Source organism: Thermobia domestica, chromosome 8 (genome assembly GCF_964235325.1).
Source record: "Thermobia domestica chromosome 8, izTheDome1.hap1.1, whole genome shotgun sequence".
NCBI classification, from domain to species: domain Eukaryota; kingdom Metazoa; phylum Arthropoda; class Insecta; order Zygentoma; family Lepismatidae; genus Thermobia; species Thermobia domestica.
In genome coordinates this window covers 32,833,717-32,857,606 of record NC_137461.1, presented here as the reverse complement: position 1 = coordinate 32,857,606, position 23,890 = coordinate 32,833,717, and the positions used below count along the sequence as shown (strand labels likewise).

The following is a 23,890-nucleotide window of genomic DNA, read 5'->3' as shown; positions in this document are numbered from 1 at the left end:
GGGACTCGAACGAAACATGTGTCCTACTACTACACGCTTTATGCACGCACCGGGGCTCGAACCAAATGTATCTCCACCATAACAATGGTGGATTACTTAAAACTAGAACGGTTCTAATCACTGTTCCGTATCGGGATTCGAACCACAGCTATCTCCACCATAACAATGGTGGATAATCTTAAAATCTTTACAAGCACACCGGGAATCGAACCGATAACGTCTCCACCATAACAAACTCCTCACGCCGTGCCTAAATTGCATGGGGATGACGTTATTATTGACGATGGGAGATTGCTACTACTCACTATCTGAAATGAGTAGGTTGAAGTGGAAGCTGAGAAAAACCACACAAATTGAGCTTTTATTTAAATAAATGTATTATTCAATAATATCAAGTGTGTATGTTCATGGTGATTGAGTATAACTAGCCAGTTCACATATCGACAGCATCTAGAAATTCTGTCATGAATAATTCGTACATAGCTGAGATACACATACCTTAATTTCTGATGAATGCCTGGACTGGATGGTAATACTTTTACAATGCAGGATCTCTTAATGCAGATAGTCGACGTTCTGTGGAATCCGACTATAAACCAACCATACTCCAAATTTATGGTTGAAGTTGTAGAATAATAGATCTCCCTTGATCTATTCAGGTAGAATGGACTTGCAGCTTACTGCTCAGCTGCTAAAGGCTCTCAAGTGGTTCTCTCTAACGATCCTCCACTTCTGATCTCAATCCTCTCCAACGAGAGTTTTTTGTTCTCCTTTCCAGACACTCTGGAATTCACTTCGTTGATCATTCTATCTCAGCTATTGGTGAAACATTGGTTTCAACCCGAATTACATCGTGACCAAATTCCCAGACCAACAATTTTCTGCAAGTCTGACAGTTATGTCACAGTCAAAGAGTGTCAATGTTACACACATCATTTCACATTGATGACATTTCATTATTTTGTACACAACATTACAAATCACAACAAACACATAAAGTGACGACTTAGCGTCTGGCCGTAACATTCAGTTTTAACATTTAACACATTTACAAATTATTGACGGAAATCAACAAATAAAGAAACGCACGTGTTTGTACAACATGACAATATTTCATTATTGCTATAATTCAGTCTTTTAATTATAATTATAATTCAGTCTTTGAAAAATGTGATTTTCCATCGCCTAAAATAACATCACCAAAACCATATGCCTCTACAATATGTCACTCAAATTTATTCCTTCGTTTATTTCAATAGTACAATAGTACTTCACTTTTTTAAGTTCATACAAAAGGAAATAGTCCACTCAAATTTTATTCATTCTTCACGTTTTTTCTGGTTGGTATAAACCTAAATACTCCATCCAAATCGTTTTTTCGTTTGTTTGAATAGCACAAAAGTGCAGAAATTCTGAGCTAGTTAAAATGGTCTTTTTTCGCTTTTTCTGGTTAGTACAGTTTTATTTCTTCGTTTATTTGAGTAGTACAAAATGGTATAAAATACTCAGCTAGTTAAAATTTTTTCTCTTCGGTTTTTTGTTTATTTGAATACAACTGAGCTGGTTAAAATGGCATTTCACGCTGGTACAAAAAGTAGGACACCTAAACCAAACGTATATAAATTCTAAGCTAGTTAAAATGGTCTTTTTTCGCTTTTTTCTGGTTAGTACAATTTTATTTCTTCGTTTTGTCAAATAGTACAACATGGTCTAGAAATTCTGAGTTGGTTAAAAATGGAATTTGTCGTTGGTACAAAAAATGAATAGACCACTCAAATTTATCCCTTCGTTTATTTAAGTAGTACAACATGGTCTAGAAATTAAGAGCTAGTTAAAAATGGCATTTCTTTGCTTTTTCCTGTTAGTACGAATTGATACCATTGTTTATTGGTGTAGCACAAAAATTATTAGTTAGTTAAATAGGATTTCTTTGCTTCCACTTGGTACAAGTTTATCCATTCGTTTGTTTAAATATTACAAAAAGGTATAAAATTCTAAGCCAGTTAAAAATGGTCATTCTTCGCTTTTTTCTCGTTGTGAGCTATTTCTCGTAAAGGAAATAGCTCACTCATATTTATGCCTTCGTTTATTAGACTGGATTAAAATGATATAAAATTCGGAGCTAGTTAAAATTGTCGTTTTTTGCATTTTCTGGTTAATATAAATTTATTCCTTTGTTTGTTAAAATAATACAAAATGATATAAAAATGATAAGAAATAGTTAAGATGATTCTGCTTCGGTTTTTCTCTGGTTGTTACAAAATTAAAAAGCTCATTCAAATGCATTACTTCGTTTAATTGAGTAGTTCAAAATGATATAAAATTTTGAGTTAGTTAAAATGATTCTTTTTACAGTTGACGCAAATTATAAGTCACTCAAATTTATTCCTTTGTTTATTTGAATATTTCAAAATTGTATTCCTCTGTTTTTTCTCGGTGGTACAAAACTAAGTACTCCATTGTTTATTTGAGTAGTGAAATTATATAAAATAATCCTTCTTCGCCTTTTTTAAAGTTGGTACAAAACTAAATAGACCACTCAAATTTATCCCAGACATAAAATTCTCAGACAGTGAAAATGACATTTCTCATTGGTACAAAATTGAATAGGTCACTAAAATTTATTCTTTCGTATATTTAAATAGTACAAGATGATATAAAATATTCAGCTAGTTCATTTCTTCTCGTTGGTATAAAAAGTAGAACATCGAAATTATTCTTTCGTTCACTTGAATAGCACGAAAAGGTACAGAATTTATGAACTTGTTAAAATAATACTTCTTCTGTTTTTTCTGATTGATAGAAAAATAGAATATTCAAATATGTTCTTTTGTTTATTTGAGTAGTACAAAAGGATCATAAATTCTGAGCTAGTTAAAATCGTTATTTTTCGTTTGTTTAAAAGCACATAATGATATAAATTTCTAAGATAGTTGAAGTGACTCTTCTTCACTTTTCCAGTTAGTACAAAAGAGAATAGACCTCCCAAATTTTATTCATTTTTCACTTCTTTTTTCTGGTTGGTACAAAACTAAATACTCTATCCAAATGTATTCCTTCGTTCATTTGATGGCATTAAAATGCTATTTCTTTGCTTTTCCTCGGTGTACAAATTTATTCCTATGTTAATTTAAATAGTTAACATGATTCATCTTTGGTCTTTTTTTTCTAGGTTGTTCAAAACTGAATACTTCATACCAATTTATTCCTTCGTTTATTTGAGTAGTACAAAATGGTATAAAAGTCTGAGTTACTTACAATGGTTCTTCCTTGCTTTTCTTAGGTTAGTACAAATTTCTTCCCTTCATTTTTTGAATAGCACAAAATGAGTGGCTAGTTCTTTAAGCTAGAAATTCTAAGCTAGTTAAAATGGCATTCTTCGTTGGTACAATTTTGAATAGGTCACTCAAATTTATCTTTTTTGTTTAAATCGTACAAGATTATGTGCCATTTTAACTAGCTGAGAACTTTATATCTTTGGTTTCTTTCTCGTTAGTACAATAGCAAATAAACCACTCAAATTTATTCATTCTTCACTTTTTTCAGCTTGGTACAAAACTGAATAGGTCGCACAAATTTATCCGACGCGCTGTTTACAAGTTATTAAGGCTTAAATATTTGACCTTTGACCTCGACAGTCAGTACTTTTTAACATGTAGTAGTTGATGACTAATTACTAGATTTGGAAATAGCACCTCAATATGTGGGTCCATTTTCCAGTTATTAGGTTTTAAGTATTTTGACCTTTGACCTCGATGATCATTATTTTGGAACTTGTAGTAGTTGATGACCAGTTACTAAATGTGGAAACACCATCTCAATATGTAGTTCCGTTTTCGAGTTATTAGGTTTTAAGTATTTTGACCTTTGACCTCGATGGTCATTATTTTGGAAGTTGTAGTAGTTGATGACCAATTAATAGATTTGGAAACAGCACCTCAATATGAGGATCCGTTTTCGAGTAATTGATTTTAAGTGTCATACAAAGGGCGTATCCCACATAAGCTATAAGACCCAGGTAAAATAAATATAATATTCGTAATCAGCATGTCTGAAAACCCCCATATGCCGAGTTTCATTCAAATTGGATAAAATCGTCATAGAAAGGGCGTATCCCACATAAACTATAAGACCCACGTAGAAATAAATATAATATTCTTAATCGGCATGTCCAAAAGCCCCTATATACCGAGCTTCATCCAAATCGGTTAAAATCGTCATAGAAAGGGCGTATCTCACATAAACTAAAAGACCCAGGTAAAAATAAATATAATATTCCTAATCAGCATGTCTGAAAACTCCCATATGCCGAGATTTATTCAAATTGGATAAAATTGTCATAGAAAGGGCGTATCCCACATAAACTATAAGACCCAGGTAAAAATAGAAATGGTATTCGTGATCAGCATGTCCGAAAACTCCCATATACCTAGTTTTATCCAAAATCGGTTCAAAGGGCGTATCGAACCGGAAATGTAAATATTTCTGCCCATGCGTGTTATTTCTACTAAATTGGATTTGGCATAGGCAACCAAGTGTGGGTGTTTGTGTGTGTTTAATCAGAACCGGAAATCCGCGTAACAAGTGTGTATACTATGTTATTTAGGGAATGAAAAATAGGTCATAGTCTTTTACGACATACTTGTTGCACGTAGTCTGCTCCTGAACCGGAACTGGCACTGCAACTGGAACAGTCTGTTATGTGCTCTTAGTCTGTAGTCTACTGTATTTTTTCTGCGAATGCGTGCAATGTGTAATAAATTGGAAATCGACCAATCAGCGCGGCATATACCCAGGTGCGCAGTAGTTCATAAAAGGAACAAATACCACTCCTAAAATGGAGGTCGTAAAAGACCGTGGGTGGACCTTTCAAGGTGGGTGTGGCCGTAAGCGGTGCCGGAGGCGTGACCGTGTGGCGTGCTCGGGGGTGGCCGGCGGCAGGGGCCAGCTAGTCAGCGTGAATTGGGCGGGGTCCGGCACCAGCTAATCAGCGTCAAGGGGGCGGGGTCCGGCGCCATCCAATCAGCGTGAAGGGGCTGGGCCGGGCCAGCCAATCAGCGTCAAGGGTTCGCGCATGCGCTGTAGGAAAAAAAACAAGCCCACGTGACCCCACCCTACTGATGTGAATCCTAGTATATTTCAATGGTTTTGCTCCTTTATTATACGAATTTAGCAATTTTGAAATATCTGTCGGACTTCGTAGTTCGGGATTCCAATATTCCCACTAGCTCAACAACCATGGGCATAACCGTCCAAATGGTGGTCAAAACCCTATCGAGCGATTTAACACTCTTCAATTTAGAAGCTGAATTGAGCGACAATGATTGTGGCAAAGATGTTATAAATAGAGGATCTGGCCATATGTATCTTCGTCCTACTATACAGATGAAGCCAAAAAAGAACCGAGCATCGGCACGTCTGATCGGCTACTCTCGTTTCTGCCATTGTCTGATTGGATACTTTCGTTTCAATCATGATTGTTGGCTCAAAACATTGCAATCCTATTGGGCGGAGTGGGCAGACTAGGGGTGGCGAAACTGTGACGTATGGGTTCAAGATTTTGTTGTAAGGGCAGATCCTCTATTTCATAAGATCCTTGGATAGTGGATTGTTAGAAGAAGAACTATTGAATGATTGTGAGAATAATCCAGACTATGTAGCAATAGATATATCAGATATGTCAGGTAAGAAGCTTTGACATAATAATTGTCATTTTCGCCTTAATTTTCCTTGCACTACGTGTATATGTTATTTGTGATTTGTAATGGTTTCTCGATTGGAATACAGAATATTAGATATAAGAATAAAGAACAAGCTCTTAACATTCAAACGGCGTATGTTGTATTATTTTAACTTTTCTATATTTGGAAATATAATTTTTCAGTTTGCAAATTCGCCCAGCATTCTTGGAAAAACCTGCACTAAAGGGAAAATCTTTCAAAGTGTTAACAGCTGGATATTCTGAAGAAAATGTACAAAATCACTGTATATTGAGGCTGACTATTATGAAAATAAACCGACAGTATGAAGTGTCATTTGTCTCCTTAACTAAAGAAGCTGTAAGTATGCATTTATTAACTGAAGAGGGATGATTAGCAAGATAAAGTTATTTTGCATAAAATTATTCTGTACTTACGAGGTGGTGTTGGTCTTATTGGTGGTTTCCTTGTAGTTTCTTCATCATCTTCTTCAGAAGTACTTTCATCACTGATAGGCTTTCTAGTTGATTTAACTGAAATATTAATTCGCTAAGTAGTTCGCATCATGTTCATTCAAAGAAAGTAAATACTTATATCAGGTGATTGTAGTTTCAAAACAATATAGACTTTTTTTAAAAGAAATTACTTGTATAAGTACTAAATTTAAAATGTTACAGCAGTGGCAGTATAACGTGTCAAATTAGGAAGATAGTTGTATAAGTTAAAATTTAACACGAGCATATTCTGAGTAAATTGTATATATATATATATATATATATATATATATATATATATATATATATATATATATATATATATATATGTATAATTACTTACAATGAAGAGAAACGTTTTTCTCAATGATAGAATCGAATCAAGACTACAAAGATAAAATTACTTCAACGAACAAAATATCACATTTCAACTCCATATACGTACCACCAAGATAAAACCTTTGTATATCGAATACATTTTCGATTAGTTATAAGTTTAATGGTTATAAACTAAACTAGCAATATGAAAAGAAACAGATGGCACGGAATGCTATCTGCAGATACTGCAAGTATGCATTAACTACAGATAATTCAATTATATTTAACCTTCATTGAATATAAGAATTGTTAGTGTATGTAAGGAAACGTGATTTGGTTTTTAGTTATAATATACTTAGAAGTTTGTGTTGGTATTATTGTTTTTATTGTTACTATGGTATCTTCTGATTCTTTGAAGCTAATTATATCAATGATATGTAAACTAGTAGGTTTAGATAAAATGCCAAATCCCATTAGTTATCTTTGGTGTTCATTCAATATAATGTGGATAGAAAGATTTTATTTAGGTAGGTTGTTCTTCAAGCAACAGAGGTTTTTAAAAATCCTTCTATTTTGTATGCAATATTTCTAACATTATTGCAGTGAAAGTCTAATATTTAAAAGTAGCGAAAGAATTAGTTAAGGTTGATTTTGAGAACTGTCAATTCTATGCTTCATTAGACCACATAGTTTTGTTTGATTAGCCTTGCATATGATAATGACAATTAGTAACTTCCTATATGAACACGTATACTACTAATATTGGGATAGTAATGATGCAGAATAGGAAGTCGATTCCAGAGACAAAATATTACGATATTTCCATTAATTCTAGTCATACAACTCTACAAGTATGATTTGAACTAATTCCATCTTGCGGACTTAATCATATCGTAGTATTTTGCTATATGCTTCATATGCGAAACTTATACGAACTTTGAATCTACTCGAAATAAAAAAAACAAAAAAACATGATTTTTCCCCTTCACATATGAAGTAACTAAATGAGTGTTACAAATTTAGATCTGACAAACAAAGAAAAATCACAGAGATAAAATAGAAGGGTAATTCATAAATAGGCTGGGAACTGATATATAAAACGTTATAACTAAATGTCACCTGAGGTAAAAGAAAAGTGTTATAACTGGTGTACATACTGTAGATAACAAGCCTCCTTAGACGGGGTTTATAATATCTGTAAATGTTTTGGTTCGTTCAGCATGTTGCATTTAAGCTAATTTGTATTACTGGGTTAAGACTTTCAACTTGAACTAAAAACAATCTGATTGAATGTATCACTAAATGCTGCTCAAACTGTAAATAGTTAAAAAGTGTATTAATTACGCATTATGTAAAATATGTTTAACAATTCAATATTTAGAATTACGACGAAAACACACTCAAGTTTTAGTAGTGCATTAATTGACTTGTAGTTAAAATTTACTATGAGAAACAAAAAAAACAATATTATTGTATAGAAGTCATATACTTACTAGTTGGTCGTGTTGGTATAGTTCGTCGTGTTGGAATTGTTGCTGGCGTTCGTCCAGGTGGTCGTGATGGTAAACCTGTTCGTGTTCGCATAATTGGTTGTGTTGTTGTAGGTTTCCAAGTAGGCCTTGTTACTGGTTCTGTTTCTTCTTCTTCACTGGAATCAGTAGTAACTGGCATCTCAGCTGAAATACAGACTTAAGTTATCATTCGTATCTTGTCTACTTCGAGAAAAATCCTTGTTTTGAATAAAGAAACAGTTTCCAATCAATTAGATTATTTTGGAGACTCAGTGAAGTGCTAAATATAGATACATCTTAAATTATAAATTGTGTTAAAGAACTAATTTAATGACAAAAGTTACCAACACACTCACTTTTTTGTTTACTGTATTTTTATTTTATAGCTGCCAGGAGTTTCTTATATGTAGTAAAAACTAGTTAAACTTATTTTTACAATGTTATTAGAGTTAAAGAGGAAAGCGTTGAAAAAAACATGGGATATATATACAAATCGGTAGACCTGAATTACCTCAATCAAATGAGAGCTTATCCCGAGTTTGCTAGAAATATTAAGGGAAAAAAAACAATTAATTTGTAAGCCTATCAACTGATGCTGTACTAGAACCATACTGCTTATTGAGATTAAACTGCTACTGAAATATATTTTCAGTAATTTCTTGATTGAGTTAAGATGGTCCATGTTAAGATGGTGCATGGTTAAGATGGTGGTTAGAGAGACATCTAAAATTCTGAAGTTATCTTTCACATTTAAAATTCAGTTTAAATAAAAGACTGTCCGTATACAAGACATATATCTGGTGACAGATAGTATGCAGAATAGATATCATATTTGAGAATAAATTGTCGTGTGTAGCTTCCGAGAAAATGAAAAATAATCTGTTGTAAGAATAAATAATGTACCGTTCACTTCCAATATTATTTGAGAGCTCCGGAAGGAGAAGCAATTAGTTGTTTGTCTTTTAGTATCAATGAAACATATACTCGTTACGTCGAGACTACTTGAAATAAATGCAAAGTAGAATAGAATCATTATCAAGTTTAAGTAAAATTGCAGATCGGAGATTTGGAAGATTCAACTTCTGTTGTTAATACAAACTTTCGCAATCGGTTATAGGCTAAATTACAGTTTTCAAGATCAAAAACTGCGTATGATTTTAAAAATAGTTTAGTTGTGTTTAAGTTGGAAGAAATTTGAGCAAAGATTCTCTTCATACCTTATTATTCAGGAGATGTTAGCGCAATATACCTCTCATATGTTTTTTTAAAAGTGCTCTAAAGAAAAACTTCGAGAAAGTGAATGCACTCATCTTTGAGAGGGTAAGCGGTAGGATATTTGTGTACGGTCATGTCCGAAATGATTGTCGCATATCTATAACTGCCTATTTGTAAGAATATAATTTGGTAATGATCTTGCAAGGTACGTTTAATACTGATACTAAGTGTATAATCGGGAAATGTGTATTTGTGGTAAATTTGATAGGAAAATAATTATAAATACGAAAATTAAAATGAATAAAACAAAATATTACTAAATCGACAAGAAATGTTTATTTTGGTTTTATTGTTCTTATTTACTGCTATTTTGACATGAAATTTGCCACATACATGTCTTTGATGATTATACATATCTTAACATTATAAGAAATACTAGGCGAATTCATTCTCAAATATTCGTACAATAATATATTTAATGACATGCGAAAATAGTTTTTGATATGAGTGTATATCAAATTTTACAGATATAAGACAGAAAAAGATACTGTTCTTCAAGGATGACATTATTACAGTATAGTAAAGATTATAATAATATAGAAGATTTTTAGTCATCCGGTATGAAAGATCACGCCTTTTTAAATCTAGGGATAACTGTTATTCTTCGTTTAACAATCACAAGGATTTCTTGCTGAATTCATTTCTATCTAATCTGTTGCAAATAACGTAACAAAGCTCCCCGTTGGCCTCAGAGCTAGGGCATGTGCCTGAAATGTCTGTGGTCCTAGATTGAACTTCTGTTAGGACACTACGAAAATTGAAAGAAGAATCATTAACTCTCATAAATCATCCTCTTTCAGCCCAAAGGACATAACTATGGGACTTTAAATTGCACATATCGTTTCTCCTCTAAGCTAACAAATTATATGACCAATTGCAGATAGTGCCAGTAGAAATATTTTAAATAAAAAATAAAAATGCTCCAAACTTGTCACATTTCATTTCAAATTTATATATAGATATTATGACATCATCTATCTTCAAATATTTGCTACGAAAGAAAATTTGTATTTGTGTGCAATCCTGTCGCTCATTTGAACTGTAACGCACCCAATAATAATCATAAATTGAAGGTTATCAAATGGTTTGCTGTTTTGTTTCTACATCAAATCTCACTTTGTCATTTATCTACTCATATCTTCTGTTTGTAAATAAGTTATGCAACGCTTTCCTTAGTTGTATTTAATTTTGTTTTCAATAAACTACCAGATTTCATGTCGCTTTTCTACATGCGATCGTATACAAGTAGAAGCTATATACTCACTAACAAAATTTTTCTTGTTTAACAAAACTTTTAAGGGCAGTACTCAAATGATTTGTCATAATATATTTGTTACCTTAAAACCTTCAATGTGTGTAATTGAATGTTAGCATACAAAGTAAGAAATGCCGTGAAAGAAAATGTGGTGATATACGTAGAGCGAATGTCATTGTTCTAGTAATAGTAAGGTGTTTTATGCTAAGTATAGTATATTCTCAATGCTAGATATATTTATTTTTTAATATCGTAAGGGTTATAGGTAATAATTAGAAGAGGCTTACTTAAAAGCCTTATCTTTCTTAATTATGTACTTGAATATGTTATTTCAAAATTTTTACTTTTTTAATTTTGATATTTCACTGGGTGGTATAGTAGTCCACCTTGAAAACAACTTTTAAAAATTTAAGATCTGTATTATGAATATACCTTTCATCTTTTATATCAAGCCAATCTTCTATTAATTTGGTACTGTTTAAGCCCAAATACTCGCGAGTTACAACCCACGAAAGAACATTTGAATAAATCATCATATCAATGTTACCTTGAGGTATGACATTGGACTTGTTATGTGAAATAGTAACTATTTGTTATTCTTTCGAAATTATAATGTATCGTTCCTAATACTATGTATCGTTCCTAATATTATATATCATTCCTAATATTATATGCAGCCATTACTTTAAGCAAGAGATATTACTCCTTGTGAATTTATTATCTAATGAGATTTGCATAAAAGTAATGTTATATTATTGAAAACGGTTTCATTAACCGCTCAAAATTTAATAGTACACTCATTAAGTTGTACAATAGAGTCCCGCTAATCCGAACTAATTGGGAACGAACACTGCTCAGATTACGTGACATTTCGTATTAGCGGGAATAACAGTAAAATCGTGGTTCCAAGCTGGTGAGCGGGTCTATAGTGTTTTAATGCATTGCGTAAAGTATTTCAAAACACGTTTTATGACTATAGTATATGTACAGTTCTGGAAAAATATTTAAAATGTTGGAAGAAATTTGATGTCTTTATTTTTCCAACTTCTGTACGTACAGTAATTAAAATCTTTCCATTAGGGGTTATTATTATCTTTGTGTAGTTCATTCTGCAGCGGTCTGCAGTTTGTAAGCTGTTGTCATTCTTTTAGTTATAAATTTCCCAAAACTGTGTATTTTCGCAACAAAATAAATAAATAAATAAAATTTTCCTCCCGGGCCTGTTCGCATTATCGGGACTCCACTGTATATTAAATTTGCAACACGAAACAAGAAAAAACAATATTTTTGTATAGAACTCGTATACTTACTAGTTGATCGTGTTGGTATAGTTCGTCGTGTTGGAATAGTTGCTGGCGTTCGCCCAGGTGGTCGTGATGGTAAACCTGTTCGTGTTCGCATAATTGGTTGTGTTGTTGTAGGTTTCCAAGTAGGCCTTGTTACTGGTTCTGTTTCTTCTTCTTCACTGGAATCATTGGTAACGGGCGTCTCAGCTGAAACATAGACTTAAGTTATAATTCGTATGTATATTGATATAATCTGCTTGTCTAGTTGGAGAAAAAACATTTCATTGAAACACAACAGTTTCTAATCAATTGGAGACTTAGAGAAGCAATAAACATCAATAAATTTTAAATTATAAATTGTGTTAAAGAATTATTTTAATGAAAAAAGTGACCAACACACTCAGTTGTTTTGTTTACTGTGCTTTTATTCTATAGGTGCCAGGAGATTGTTATATGTTGTAAAAAAATAGTTGAGCGTACTTCTAGAATATTATTAGACTTAGAGAGAAAAACGTTGAAAAAAGATGACATAGATACAAATCGGTAGACCTTATTTACCTCAATCAAATGAGAGCTTATCCGTAGTTTGCGAGAAAAATTGAGACAAAAAACAATTAATTTGTAAATCTACCAATTGATGCTGTACTAGAACCATATTACGTATTGAGATTAAACTGTTACTGAAATATATTCTCAGTATGTTTTTCATTGAGTTAAGATAGTACATGTTGTGTAATGAGATACATTTAAAATTTTCACATTGTGATATTAACTATCACATTCTGTTTAACTAAATAACTATCCAAATACAAGACTTATATTGGTTGATATAATTTGCATAATATATAGTCTTGTTTGAGGATTATGGCTCACGTGTAGCTTCCGAGAAAATGAAAAATAGTTTCTTCTAAGAATAAATTATGTACCGTTCACTTCCAATATTATTTGAGAGCTCTGGAAGGAGAAGCAATTTCTTGTTTGTCTTTTACTATCAATGAGACATATACTCGTTACGTCGAGACTACTTGCAACAAATGCAAAGTAGAATAGAATCATTATCAAGGTTAAGCAAAATTGCAGATCGGAGAATCGGAAGGTTCAACTGCTGTTGTTAATACAATATTTCGCAATCGGTTATAGGCTAAATTACAGTTTTCAAGATCAAAAACTGCGTATGATTTTAAAAATAGTTTAGTTGTGCTTAAGTATGAAGAAATTTGAGCAAAGATTCTCTTCATACCTTATCATTGAGGAGATGTTAGCGCAATATACCTCTCATATGTTTTTTTTTAAAGTGCTCTAAAGAAAAACTTCGAGAAAGTGAATGCACTCGTCTTTCAGAGGGTAAGCGGTAGGATATTTGTGTACGCTCATGTCCGAAATGATTGTCGCATATCTATAACTGCCTATTTGTAAGAATATAATTTGATAATGATCTTGCAGGGTACGTTTAACACTGATACTATGTGTATAATCGGGAAATATATATTTGTGGTAAATTTGATAGGAAAATAATTATAAATACGAAAATTAAAATGAATAAAACAAAACATTATTGAATGGACAAGAAATGTTTATTTTGGTTTTATTGTTCTTATTTACTCCTATTTTGACATGAAATTTGCCACATACATGTCTTTGATGATTATACATATCTTAACATATAAGAAGTACTGGGCGAATTCGTTCTCAAATATTCGTACAACAACATATTTATAGACATGCAAAAATAGTTTGTGACATGAGTGCACGTCAAATTGTACAGATATAACACAGAAAAAGATACAGTTCTTGTGGGTGATAATGGATATTTCCAATGATGGTATTATTACAGTATAGAAAAGATTATTCCGTATTACATGTGAGATGATTGAAAGTATATTTCTATGGTTTTGTTCCTTTATTACGCAGAGCTAGCAGTTTCGAAATATCTCTCAAACTTCGTAGTTCAGAATTTCATCATTACATGGCGCGAAGATTCTAATTAATACCTTGTTATCACCTGGTCAACAACCATGTGTAAAACGTCCAAAAGGAGGCCAGAAGCTTATCGGATGATTAAACACGCTTCAATTTAGAAGCGGAATTGAGCGACAGTGATGGTGGTTTGTGTGAAGGGGAGCTATTGAACAATTGTGAGAACAATCCAGACTATGTAACAATGGAAATATAAGATAAGTGAGGTAAATAACCTTAAGATAATAATTCTCATATTCGCCTTATTTTCCTTCCACTGCATGTAAATGATATTTGTGATCTATAATGGTTTCTTCATTACAATACAGAATATTACATACAAGAATAAAGAGCAAGTTCTAAAACTTCAAAGGGTGTATGTTGTTATATTTTAACTTTTCTATATTTGCAAATATAATTTTTCAGTTTGGAAAATGCCCAGAAATCTTGGAAAAGCCTGCACTAAACGGCCAAGCTTTCAAAGTGTTAACACCTGGATATTCTGAAGAAAATGTACAAAATCACTGTATACTGAGGCTGACTATTATGAAAATAAACCGACATTCCTCCGTTCATTTGTCTCCTGAACTAAAGAAGCTGTAAGTATGTATTTATTAACTGAAGAGGGATGATTAGCAAGATAAAGTTATTTTGCATAAAATTAATCTGTACTTACAGGGTGGTGTTGGCCTTATTGGTGGTTTCCTTGTAGTTTCTTCATCATCTTCTTCAGAAGTACTGTCATCACTGATAGGCTTTCTAGTTGATATAGCTAAAATATTAATTCGTTAGTAATGCATCGTGTTCATTCTAAGAAAGTGAATACTTATATTAGGTGATTATAGTTTCAAAACAATACATAATTTTTTAAATAAAATTACTTTTATAAGTACTAAAGAAAAGTATTATACCAGTGGCAGTATGACGTGTAAATCTGTAACGTGTAGAATTAGCAAAATAAATTAAAAATTACCACCTTGCGTGCTAATTAAACATATTTGCAGGGTAAATGATCTTGTTTAGACTGAGGATTCCGTATTACACGTGATTCAAAGTATTTTTCAATGGTTTTGCTGCCTTTTTACTCGGAGTTAGGAGTTTTGAAACATGTCTCGGATTTCGTAGTTCGGAGTTTCGTCATTAGTTGCCGTAAGGACCCTAATTAATATCTTCTTACCACCAGGTCAAAAACCATGTGCTTAGTCGTCCAAATGGCGGTCAAAAGCCTATTAAGCGATTCAATATGCTTCAATTTAGAAGCGGAATTGAGCGACAGTAATGGTAGTTTGTGTGAAGGAGAGGTATTGAACGATTGTGAAAATAATTCAGACTATGTAGCAATAGGAATATCAGATATGTCAGGTAAGTAACTTTGAGATACTTACAATAATTCTTACATTCGCCTTAATTTTCCTTGCACTACCTGTGAATGCTATTTGTGGTTTGTAATGATTTATTGATTGGAATACAGAATATTGCATTTAAGAATAAAGAGGAGCAGGTTAAAACTCTCACACTCACATAATGGATATTTCCAATGATGGCATTATTACAGTATAGAAAAGATTATAATAATATAGAAGCTTTTTAGTCATACCCTTTTTAACTCTAGGGATAACTTTTATTCTTAGTTTAACTATCATAAGGATTTCTTGCTGAATTCATTTATATGTAATCTGTTGCAAATAACGTAACAAAGCTCCCTGTTGGCCTCAGAGCTAGGGCGTATGCCTGAAATGTCTGTGGTCACGGATTGAATTTCTGTTAGGAGACTACGAAAATTGAAAATTCAAGAATCGTTAACGCTCATAAATCATCCTCTTTCAGCCCAAAGGACATAACTATGGGACCTTAAATTCAAAATACATATCATTTTACGTATAACCTAACAAATTCTATGACCATTTGTAGCGAGTGCAAATAGAAATATTTTAAATAAAAAATAAATTTGCTCCAAACCTGTCCCATTTTATTTCACGTTTATATATAGATATTATGGCATCAACTATCTTCAAATATTTGCTACGAAAGGAAATATGTATTCGTGTGCAATCCTGTCGCTCATTAGAACTGTAACGCACCCAATAATAATCATAAATTAAATGTAAACGAATGGTTTGCTGTTTCGTTCCTACACTAAATCTGACTTTGTCATTTATCTACTCATATCTTCTGTCTGTAAATAAGTTATGCAACGCATTCCTTAATTATATTTAATTTTGTTTTGAATAAACTACCAGATTTCATGTCGCTTTTCTACATGCGATCGTATACAAGTAGAAGCTATATACTCACTAACAAAATTTTTCTTGTTTAACAAAACTTTTAAGGGCAGTGCTCAAATGATTTGTCATAACATATTTGTTACCTTAAAACCTTCAATGTGTGTAATTGAATGTTAGTATACAAAGTAAGAAATACCGTGAAAGAAAATGTGGTGATATACGTAGAGCGAATGTCATTATTCTAGTAATACTAAGCTGTCTTATGCTAAGTATAGTATATTCTCAATACTAGATATCTTTATTTTTTAACGCCGTAAGGGTTATAGGTAATAATTAGAAGAGGCTTACTTAAAAGCCTTATCTTTCTTAATTATGTCCTTGAATATGTTATTTCAAAATTTTTACTTTTTTAATTTTGATATTTCACTGGGTGGTATAGTAGACCACGTTGAAAAAAAGTTTTAAAAATTTAAGATATGTATTATTAAAATATCTTTCATCTTTTATGTCAAGCCGATGTTCTTTAAATTTGGTACTGTTTAAACTCAAATACTCGCGAGTTACGACCCACGAAAGAACATCTGAATAAAATGACTCCTTATGTGAAATAGTAACTATTTGTTATTCTTTCGAAACAATAATGTATCGTTCCTAATACTATGTATCGTTCCTAATATTATATATCATTCCTAACATTTTATGCAGCCATTACTTTAAGCAAGAGATAGTACTCCTTGTGAATTTATTATCTAATGAGATTTGCATAAAAGTAATGACATATTATTGAAAACAGTTTCATCAACCGCTCAAGATTTAATAGTCCATTCATTAAGTTATACAATGGAGTCCCGCTAATCCGAACTAATTGGGAACGAACAATGCTCAGATTACGTGACATTTCGTATTAGCGGGAATAACGGTAAAATCGTGGTTCCAAGCTGGTGAGCGGGTCTATAGTGTTGTAATTCATGGCGTAAAGTATTTCAAAACACGTTTTGTGACTATAGTATATGTACAGTTCTGGAAAAATATTTAAAATGTTGGAAGAAATTTGATGTCTTTATTTTTCCAACTTCTGCACTTACAGTAATTACAAATCTTTCCATTAGGGGTTATTATTATCTTTGTGTAGTTCATTCTGCAGCGGTCTGCAATTTGTCAGCTGTTGTCATTCTTTTAGTTATAAATTTCCCAAAACTGTATTTTCGCTGCAAAATAAATAAATAAATAAAATTTTCTTCTCGGGCCTGTTAGGATTACCGAGACTCTACTGTAAATTAAATTTGCAACGCGAAACAAGGAAAATCAATATTTTTGTATAGAACTCGTATACTTACTAGTTGACCGTGTTTGTATAATTTGTCGAGTTGGTCGAGTTGGCATAGTTGGTCGTGTTGTTGTAGGTTTCCAGGTAGGCCTTGTTACTGGTTCTGTTTCCTCTTCTTCACTGGAATCGTTGGTAACCGGTGTCTCAGCTGAAACATAGACTTAAGTTATAATTCGTATGTATATTGATATGCATAGAAAACTAAATACATGGAAGTGCGTCGGGGTCGTAATACAGCAAATTATGGATGCGTTAAAATATTAAATAATACTTTTGATAATGTGGAATGTTTCAAATATCTAGGATCAATATTATCAGAGGAAAATCATATTCACGAAGGAATTAAATGTCGACTAAAAGCAGGGAATTCGTGTTACTATTCGGTTCAAAATCTCTTGTCGTCGCGAATTCTGTCGAGGAATCTGAAGCTTAAAATATACAAAACGATAATCATTCCTGTTGTTCTGTATGATTGCGAAACATGGTCGCTTACTCTGAGGGAAGAACGTAAACTGAAAGTATTCGAGAACAAGATCCTGAGATGAATATTTGGACCGAAGAGGAACGGGAATGGGGAATGGCGAAAACTTCATAACGAGGAACCACATAATTTATACGGTTTACCCAACATTGTTAGGGTCGTCAAGTCTAGGAGGCTTAGGTGGGCGGATCATGTAGCTAGAATGGAAGAAAGTAGAAACACTTTCAAAGTCTTGACTAGAAGACCAATCAGAAAACGACCATTAGGAAGACCTAGGCGCAGATGGGAGGACAGTAGGTCTATCAAGATGGATCTCACAGAGATAGGAATACAAAGTAGAAACTGGATCCAATTGGCTATGGGTAGAAGTCAGTGGAGAGCTTTTGTGAACGCGGCATTGAATCTCCCGGTTCCATAGGCCATAGAGTTAGTTAGTTAATTAGTTATGTATATTGATATAATCTGCGTGTCTAGTTGGAGAAAAATCGTCGCGTTGAAACACAACAGTTTCTCATCAGTTGGATACTTTGTGAAGCGGTAAACATAAGTAAATTTTAAATTACAAATCTGTTAAAGAACTATGTTAATGATAAAAGTGACCAACACACTCAGTTTTTTGCTTACTGTGCTTTTGTTCTATAGCTGCCAGGAGTTTGTTATATGTTGTAAAAAAATAGTTGAAAGTACTTCTACAATATTATTAGACTTAAAAGGAAAAGCGTTGAAGTAAATGGGATACCGTACATACAAATCGACAGACCTTATTTACCTCAATCAAATGAGAGCTTATCCGTAGTTTGCGAGAAAAATTGAGACAAAAAACATTTAATTTGTAAGCCTACCGATTGATGCTGTACTAGAACCATACTACGTATTGAGATTAAACTATTACTGAAATATATTATCAGTAAGTTCTTCATTGAGTTAAGATAGTACATGTTGTGTAATGAGGTACATTTAAAATTATGATATTAACTTTCACATTCTGTTTAACTAAACCACTGTCCAAATACAAGACTTATATTAATTGATAGATAATTGGAGAATATATAGTCTTGTTTGAGGATAATGTCTCACGTGTAGCTTCCGAGAAAATAGAAAGTAGTCGTTTATAATACTAAATGATGTGCCGTTCATTTCCAATATTATTTGATAACTCTTAGCTGAAAGCTCTGGAACAAGGAGCAATTTGTTGTTTGCCTTTTACTAACAGCGACCCAGAATACTTGTAACAAGTATAAAGTAGAATAGAATCATAACCAATGGTAAGTAAAATTGAAAATCGGAGAATTGGTTTCAACGTTTGTTGATAATACAATCTTTTACAACGATGGTTACTTATATATTTTTTTCTGATTTAACTCTTATAAAAAATACACTAACCTTAGTATATCACAAGAAAAATTGACTAATTGTTCACTTCCTACGATAGGTTTAGCAATAGTAGCCAGAGGAATATCAAATACCATTCATAACGAGAAAATCTAAACAGGATAAAAAGTGTACTCATACATGCCAACTAATAATACATAAATTTATATTCTGTAACATGCAACAGCATGTATTATCTGTCAGGAAAGTAAATGTACACCTATTTTTCGAGTCTGGTATTCCTGCGCTCCATCTGTGGAGAGTATGAGAATTAAATTAATCAAATGTTTACTCAGGGGCAAAAAGAAAAGTTTAATCTGAATAAGACATTGCAGAGAGGCACAAGCTGTGAATACGAATAGTGCATAATGTAAATAAAGTACGACACAGAAAGAGAAAACCAGAAAGAGCTGTTAAACGGAGAAAAACGAGAAAGAATTATCGAAGTGGGAACATAAAACACAAATACAACAAATAAGCCGACAACTAAACATTAACCACGCCCTGATCTTGGTGTAGTGGTTAAGGTGCTGGCTTACAAATGGAAAGGACGCCAGTTCGAATCCCAGACAAGGACGTTTTTAAAAATTTTTGTTAATAATACACACAGCTCATGAGAGATGGTAAAAGAGCAATTCGTAGCAATTATTATTGGTAATGTTTAGTACTGATAATACTTCTTGTCTTTGCGTATTGCTTTTATTCTTTTCTTCATTTCGAAAGAGAATATCCGAACAAATGCCACCAAAATTCCTCTTATTTTGAATGTAAACGCCATTTGCAATTAGTAAAGAATAAAAATTGAACGTTTCGACGTAGCTGCAAAAAGTAAAAAGAAAAACATGCAAGTGGAGGGGTTCGAATCCATACTCATGGTTATTAAAATACAATTTCTACATGTCTTACATTTCTCGACCACGTTTCTACGTTAGCAAGTAAGAGGCTTGTGTTTAGGTTAGACTGGTCAATACATTTTGCAAAGAGGCCCGGTTTAGTACTGACGCAGCACAGGTGCGAGAAGGGAGCAAAACATTTTTTCTCTCTCCCTCTGTGTGTCTATTTATCTATCTATCTGTATATATACTTGTGAATGCCATAACCACCCTAATTTTCAGCGGATTGAGACGAAACTTGGCACAAACATTAATTGTTGAAATATCTTGATGAGTTCGTTAACCAAAATAATAAGATGAAAATATTCAAAATGGCGGCCCTTCAAACTCTTAAAAAGTTCCAAGGGAACTAAATTTCGCCCATAAATAGGTATTCAGAAAGTTTGAGTAACTTTTCCTCTTTTACAGAAATATTTGTGTGGAGGGACTTATCCTCTTTTATTGAAATATTGGACCCGATTAATCGCCTCAAGAAGGTTCACGCCCTTCCCCTACGGTCAGTTTTTTTTTTTGCAGGAGGAGGGTTATTTTCGTATCGGAACAAGGTGATTGTTAGTGATGATATGAAATTACACATTGAAAGTGAATTAACTAGTGAAACGTGTTATTTGAAAGAATAATAAAATAAATATGCTTTCCCCTAACACAGAGAACTGTAAATCATGTATTTCGGGTTCGGGAGCGTGAATGGCGAGGAGTGTTATTTGATTTGCTTTTTAGTAACACATTGCATTGCAAATAAAGATAGGCAACATTAGTGGTAAGTAAAACAATAATAATAAAATTAATAATAATAATAATAATAATAATAATAATAATAATAATAATAATAATAATAATAATAGGTGTTGTTTGTGGTAAGGCAATATCTTACTCAATTCTTCTTCAAACGTAATGATTGTAACGCCATATCTCCCTTACAAACAAAATATTAGCAATTTATATCGAGAGAACGGGAAATTGTAGAGTGATGGGAGCAACGTTGGACAGTATGCACTCATAGTACTCACAAAAATAAGCGATTTCAATGCAAAATGAACGAAGAGACATTGTCATGGGGAGTCATGGGGCCACGGCAGAGCCCTCTTTAGGCAAAATGTCGAGAGAACAGGAGGTTATCGTGGGATGGGACCAACGTTGGACACCGTGGACCCATAAGGCACATCGAAAAAATTAGGGGTTGGGCGCTAGTCAACCTTACTTATTTTTTACATAATAATATAAAATGATATTGTCGAAATACACACGCGAGTTAGCTAGTAATATTTCATATTATTATTATTATTATTATTATTATTATTATTATTATTATTATTATTATTATTATTATTATTATTATTATTATCAGCAGCAGCATCTTCTCATTACGTGTGCATGTTTGACATGAAACCAAAAACAAGATCCATCATTCGTAAAAAGAATAAGGATAGCCAGTTACTTTAACTGTGAAGGACGGCGAAAAATACGAAAAGAGTGAATACCTGTAGAGAAAAGAAACAATACTTTCTCTCAAATGGATAAAAAATCAGGTCGAGATAGATTCGAACTCGCATGGACGGCGGGAAATGCCAGTCCAGTGCTTTGCCCACCTTTTTTAAACTGACTAATCGAACGTGTTAGAGTAACTTACTTATTGCTAATTTTACTTGCTTCACTCGTTTAACTTGCTTTTTCTAATAACTTATAACGACAGGGACACGAACACAGAAACATCGAGGACAGTTAAAAATTTATAAATACTCTCCCGCCGAGAATCGGATTCGGGACCCCATACACCAAAGGCTCACGTGCTAGCCATTAGACCAGCGGGGAGGGCACTACTCAACGCCTGTGTTGTTAAGGATTACCACAACTGTATTGCCAGCTATCACTTCTGTGGGTTGTATACTATGATCACATGTTCCTTCTTTGCTGGAAGAGTTAAACCTACATTCTATGTAATACATGAGGTATTTAAGACCTACATGCTCTTCATATAATGTAATAAAAGGGCCATGCTGGGAATAAGAAAAACAACATTCCTTGGACAAAACGGAAACTATTAGCATCAGAAATATTTATCTACGAGGCATGCGCAGTAGTATATTTCAGAATAGTTACTGTTTAGTTCAGTAAACGAAGAAATGGGTATAAAAAAGCAAATATGTCGCGTCAACGAGATCGACCAGAATTGACAGAGGCGGAAGAAGATGTGTAGTAATACAACTTGGTTAAATTGATAATTGGTTCTGTATCCTGTAGAAGATCGTATCACAACTTTACGGGAGAGCAGAGAAAGACTTACTAACGCTATCATTTAGTAAGCTTTAGTAACACGATCATATAGACACAAATGGATGTAACTGTGAGTACTACAACTTGGATTTAACGAAAGCCGTTTAGATATTCAGTGGTTTGCAGGGTTGTATAAGACACAAACAGATAAGACACAATATAATTCTTCATACCTTAGCTTCCAGTAGCTAGATACATGCAATTTCTGATTAGATACTGAAACTCCTGTCGGATTTTAATACATGACGTATTGCAGGATACAAAATGCTTTGCATTACTTGTTTCTTTGTAGACAGCTACTAGCTTAGTGTTCTGAAAGGTAGTGTATAAACTAGGGATAGCCAATTCCGGAATTATTACTTTCCGGACTCCCGAAAGTAAAACCAGACAAATTCCGGAATTCGGAAAATTCCGATTTTGGAATAATTCCGGAATTCGTCCATTCCGGAATTCGGAATTAGAAATTTCTGATTTCGTTAACATTCCGGAATTCGGAAAAATCGACACCGGAAGAGAAATCCAGAAACAGCAGTAAAGGGAGAAAAAAGAGTAGAAATTTGTAAGTGGAAACATAAAATACAAATACAAATTCGACACGACTCGAGTTCAATTGGAGTCGAGTCAAAGATAATTTTCTTGAGTTGAGTTCCGAGCCAAGTCGCTGTTTTCAAGGTCGAGTTTCGAGTTGAGTCGAGTTTGATAATGGCTCGCTCACTCGTTCAGCTCGTTTTAACTCGTTTTGAAATAACGGCCTGATTAGAGTGGAAAGCGAAAGCCATACGAAATGTAACCAGTAATGTGGAATACTTTTAGTGTTGTTCACGACAGGGGTGCATCTCGTCTCGTAATTTTAGTGCATCTCGTGAAGCAATTTTAGTGTATCTCGTCTCGTCTAGATAATGAGAAGGCAAGAGGTTTTATTTTATTATTATTACGAGACAGCCTCAAATGTCGTAATCAGCAATATAAGTATATACTGTAGTTCTTAAAATCAAGGCTGAGACCTGCACGGTCGTATTCTTGAGCCCGAGCAGAAGACCAACCCGGGTAGTGATATCAACCAGCTCAGGTCGTATCAACTGAGTGAACAGCTCCAGTCGGCTCGGCCCAATTGAGCCGATGACCTGAGCCGGCTCAGTTGGAACGAGCCATCGACTCAGCTTAATTGAGCCGATGGCTCGAGCTTTCTCGGTTGGGATGGGTCACCTACTCGGCTCATGTGAACGGGTTCAAGCCAGCTAAGTCGAAACTAGTCCATCGGCAAGGTTTGACTTAGCTCAACTAAGCCGATGGCTCAAATTGGCTCGGTTGGGTGAGCTGTTGGGTCGGCTCATTTTTTGGTTCGGTTCGATAGTGAATGAGCTGTAAGCCGAGCCTATCGAGCCGTTGAGAAACCTAAACTCGGTCCCACCTGTTTTGAACATGTTTGGCTGAAGCCTATAACTTTTAACAATTTTAGGCTCGAGCCCGAATACTTGCCCTTTAGGAACTCAAACCCAGAACGTGACCGATGTCTTTGCCTCGT

At 33.6% G+C, this 23,890-nt stretch overlaps 1 protein-coding gene across 1 annotated transcript in view; it reads right to left on the bottom strand.

Moving 5' to 3' along the window:
* LOC145692079 (uncharacterized) overlaps window positions 1–23,890 on the bottom strand; it is a 290,578-nt gene that overhangs the window by 222,101 nt on the left and 44,587 nt on the right. Inside the window, exons 3-7 of the mRNA XM_081767371.1 lie at window positions 17,357–17,494; window positions 14,471–14,566; window positions 11,863–12,045; window positions 8,005–8,187; window positions 6,137–6,232 (exon numbers count right to left, since the gene is read on the bottom strand). Of these exons, the coding sequence (XP_081623497.1) occupies window positions 6,137–6,232; window positions 8,005–8,187; window positions 11,863–12,045; window positions 14,471–14,566; window positions 17,357–17,402 (604 nt within the window). The 5' untranslated portion in view covers window positions 17,403–17,494. The remainder of the gene's footprint in view (window positions 1–6,136; window positions 6,233–8,004; window positions 8,188–11,862; window positions 12,046–14,470; window positions 14,567–17,356; window positions 17,495–23,890) is intronic.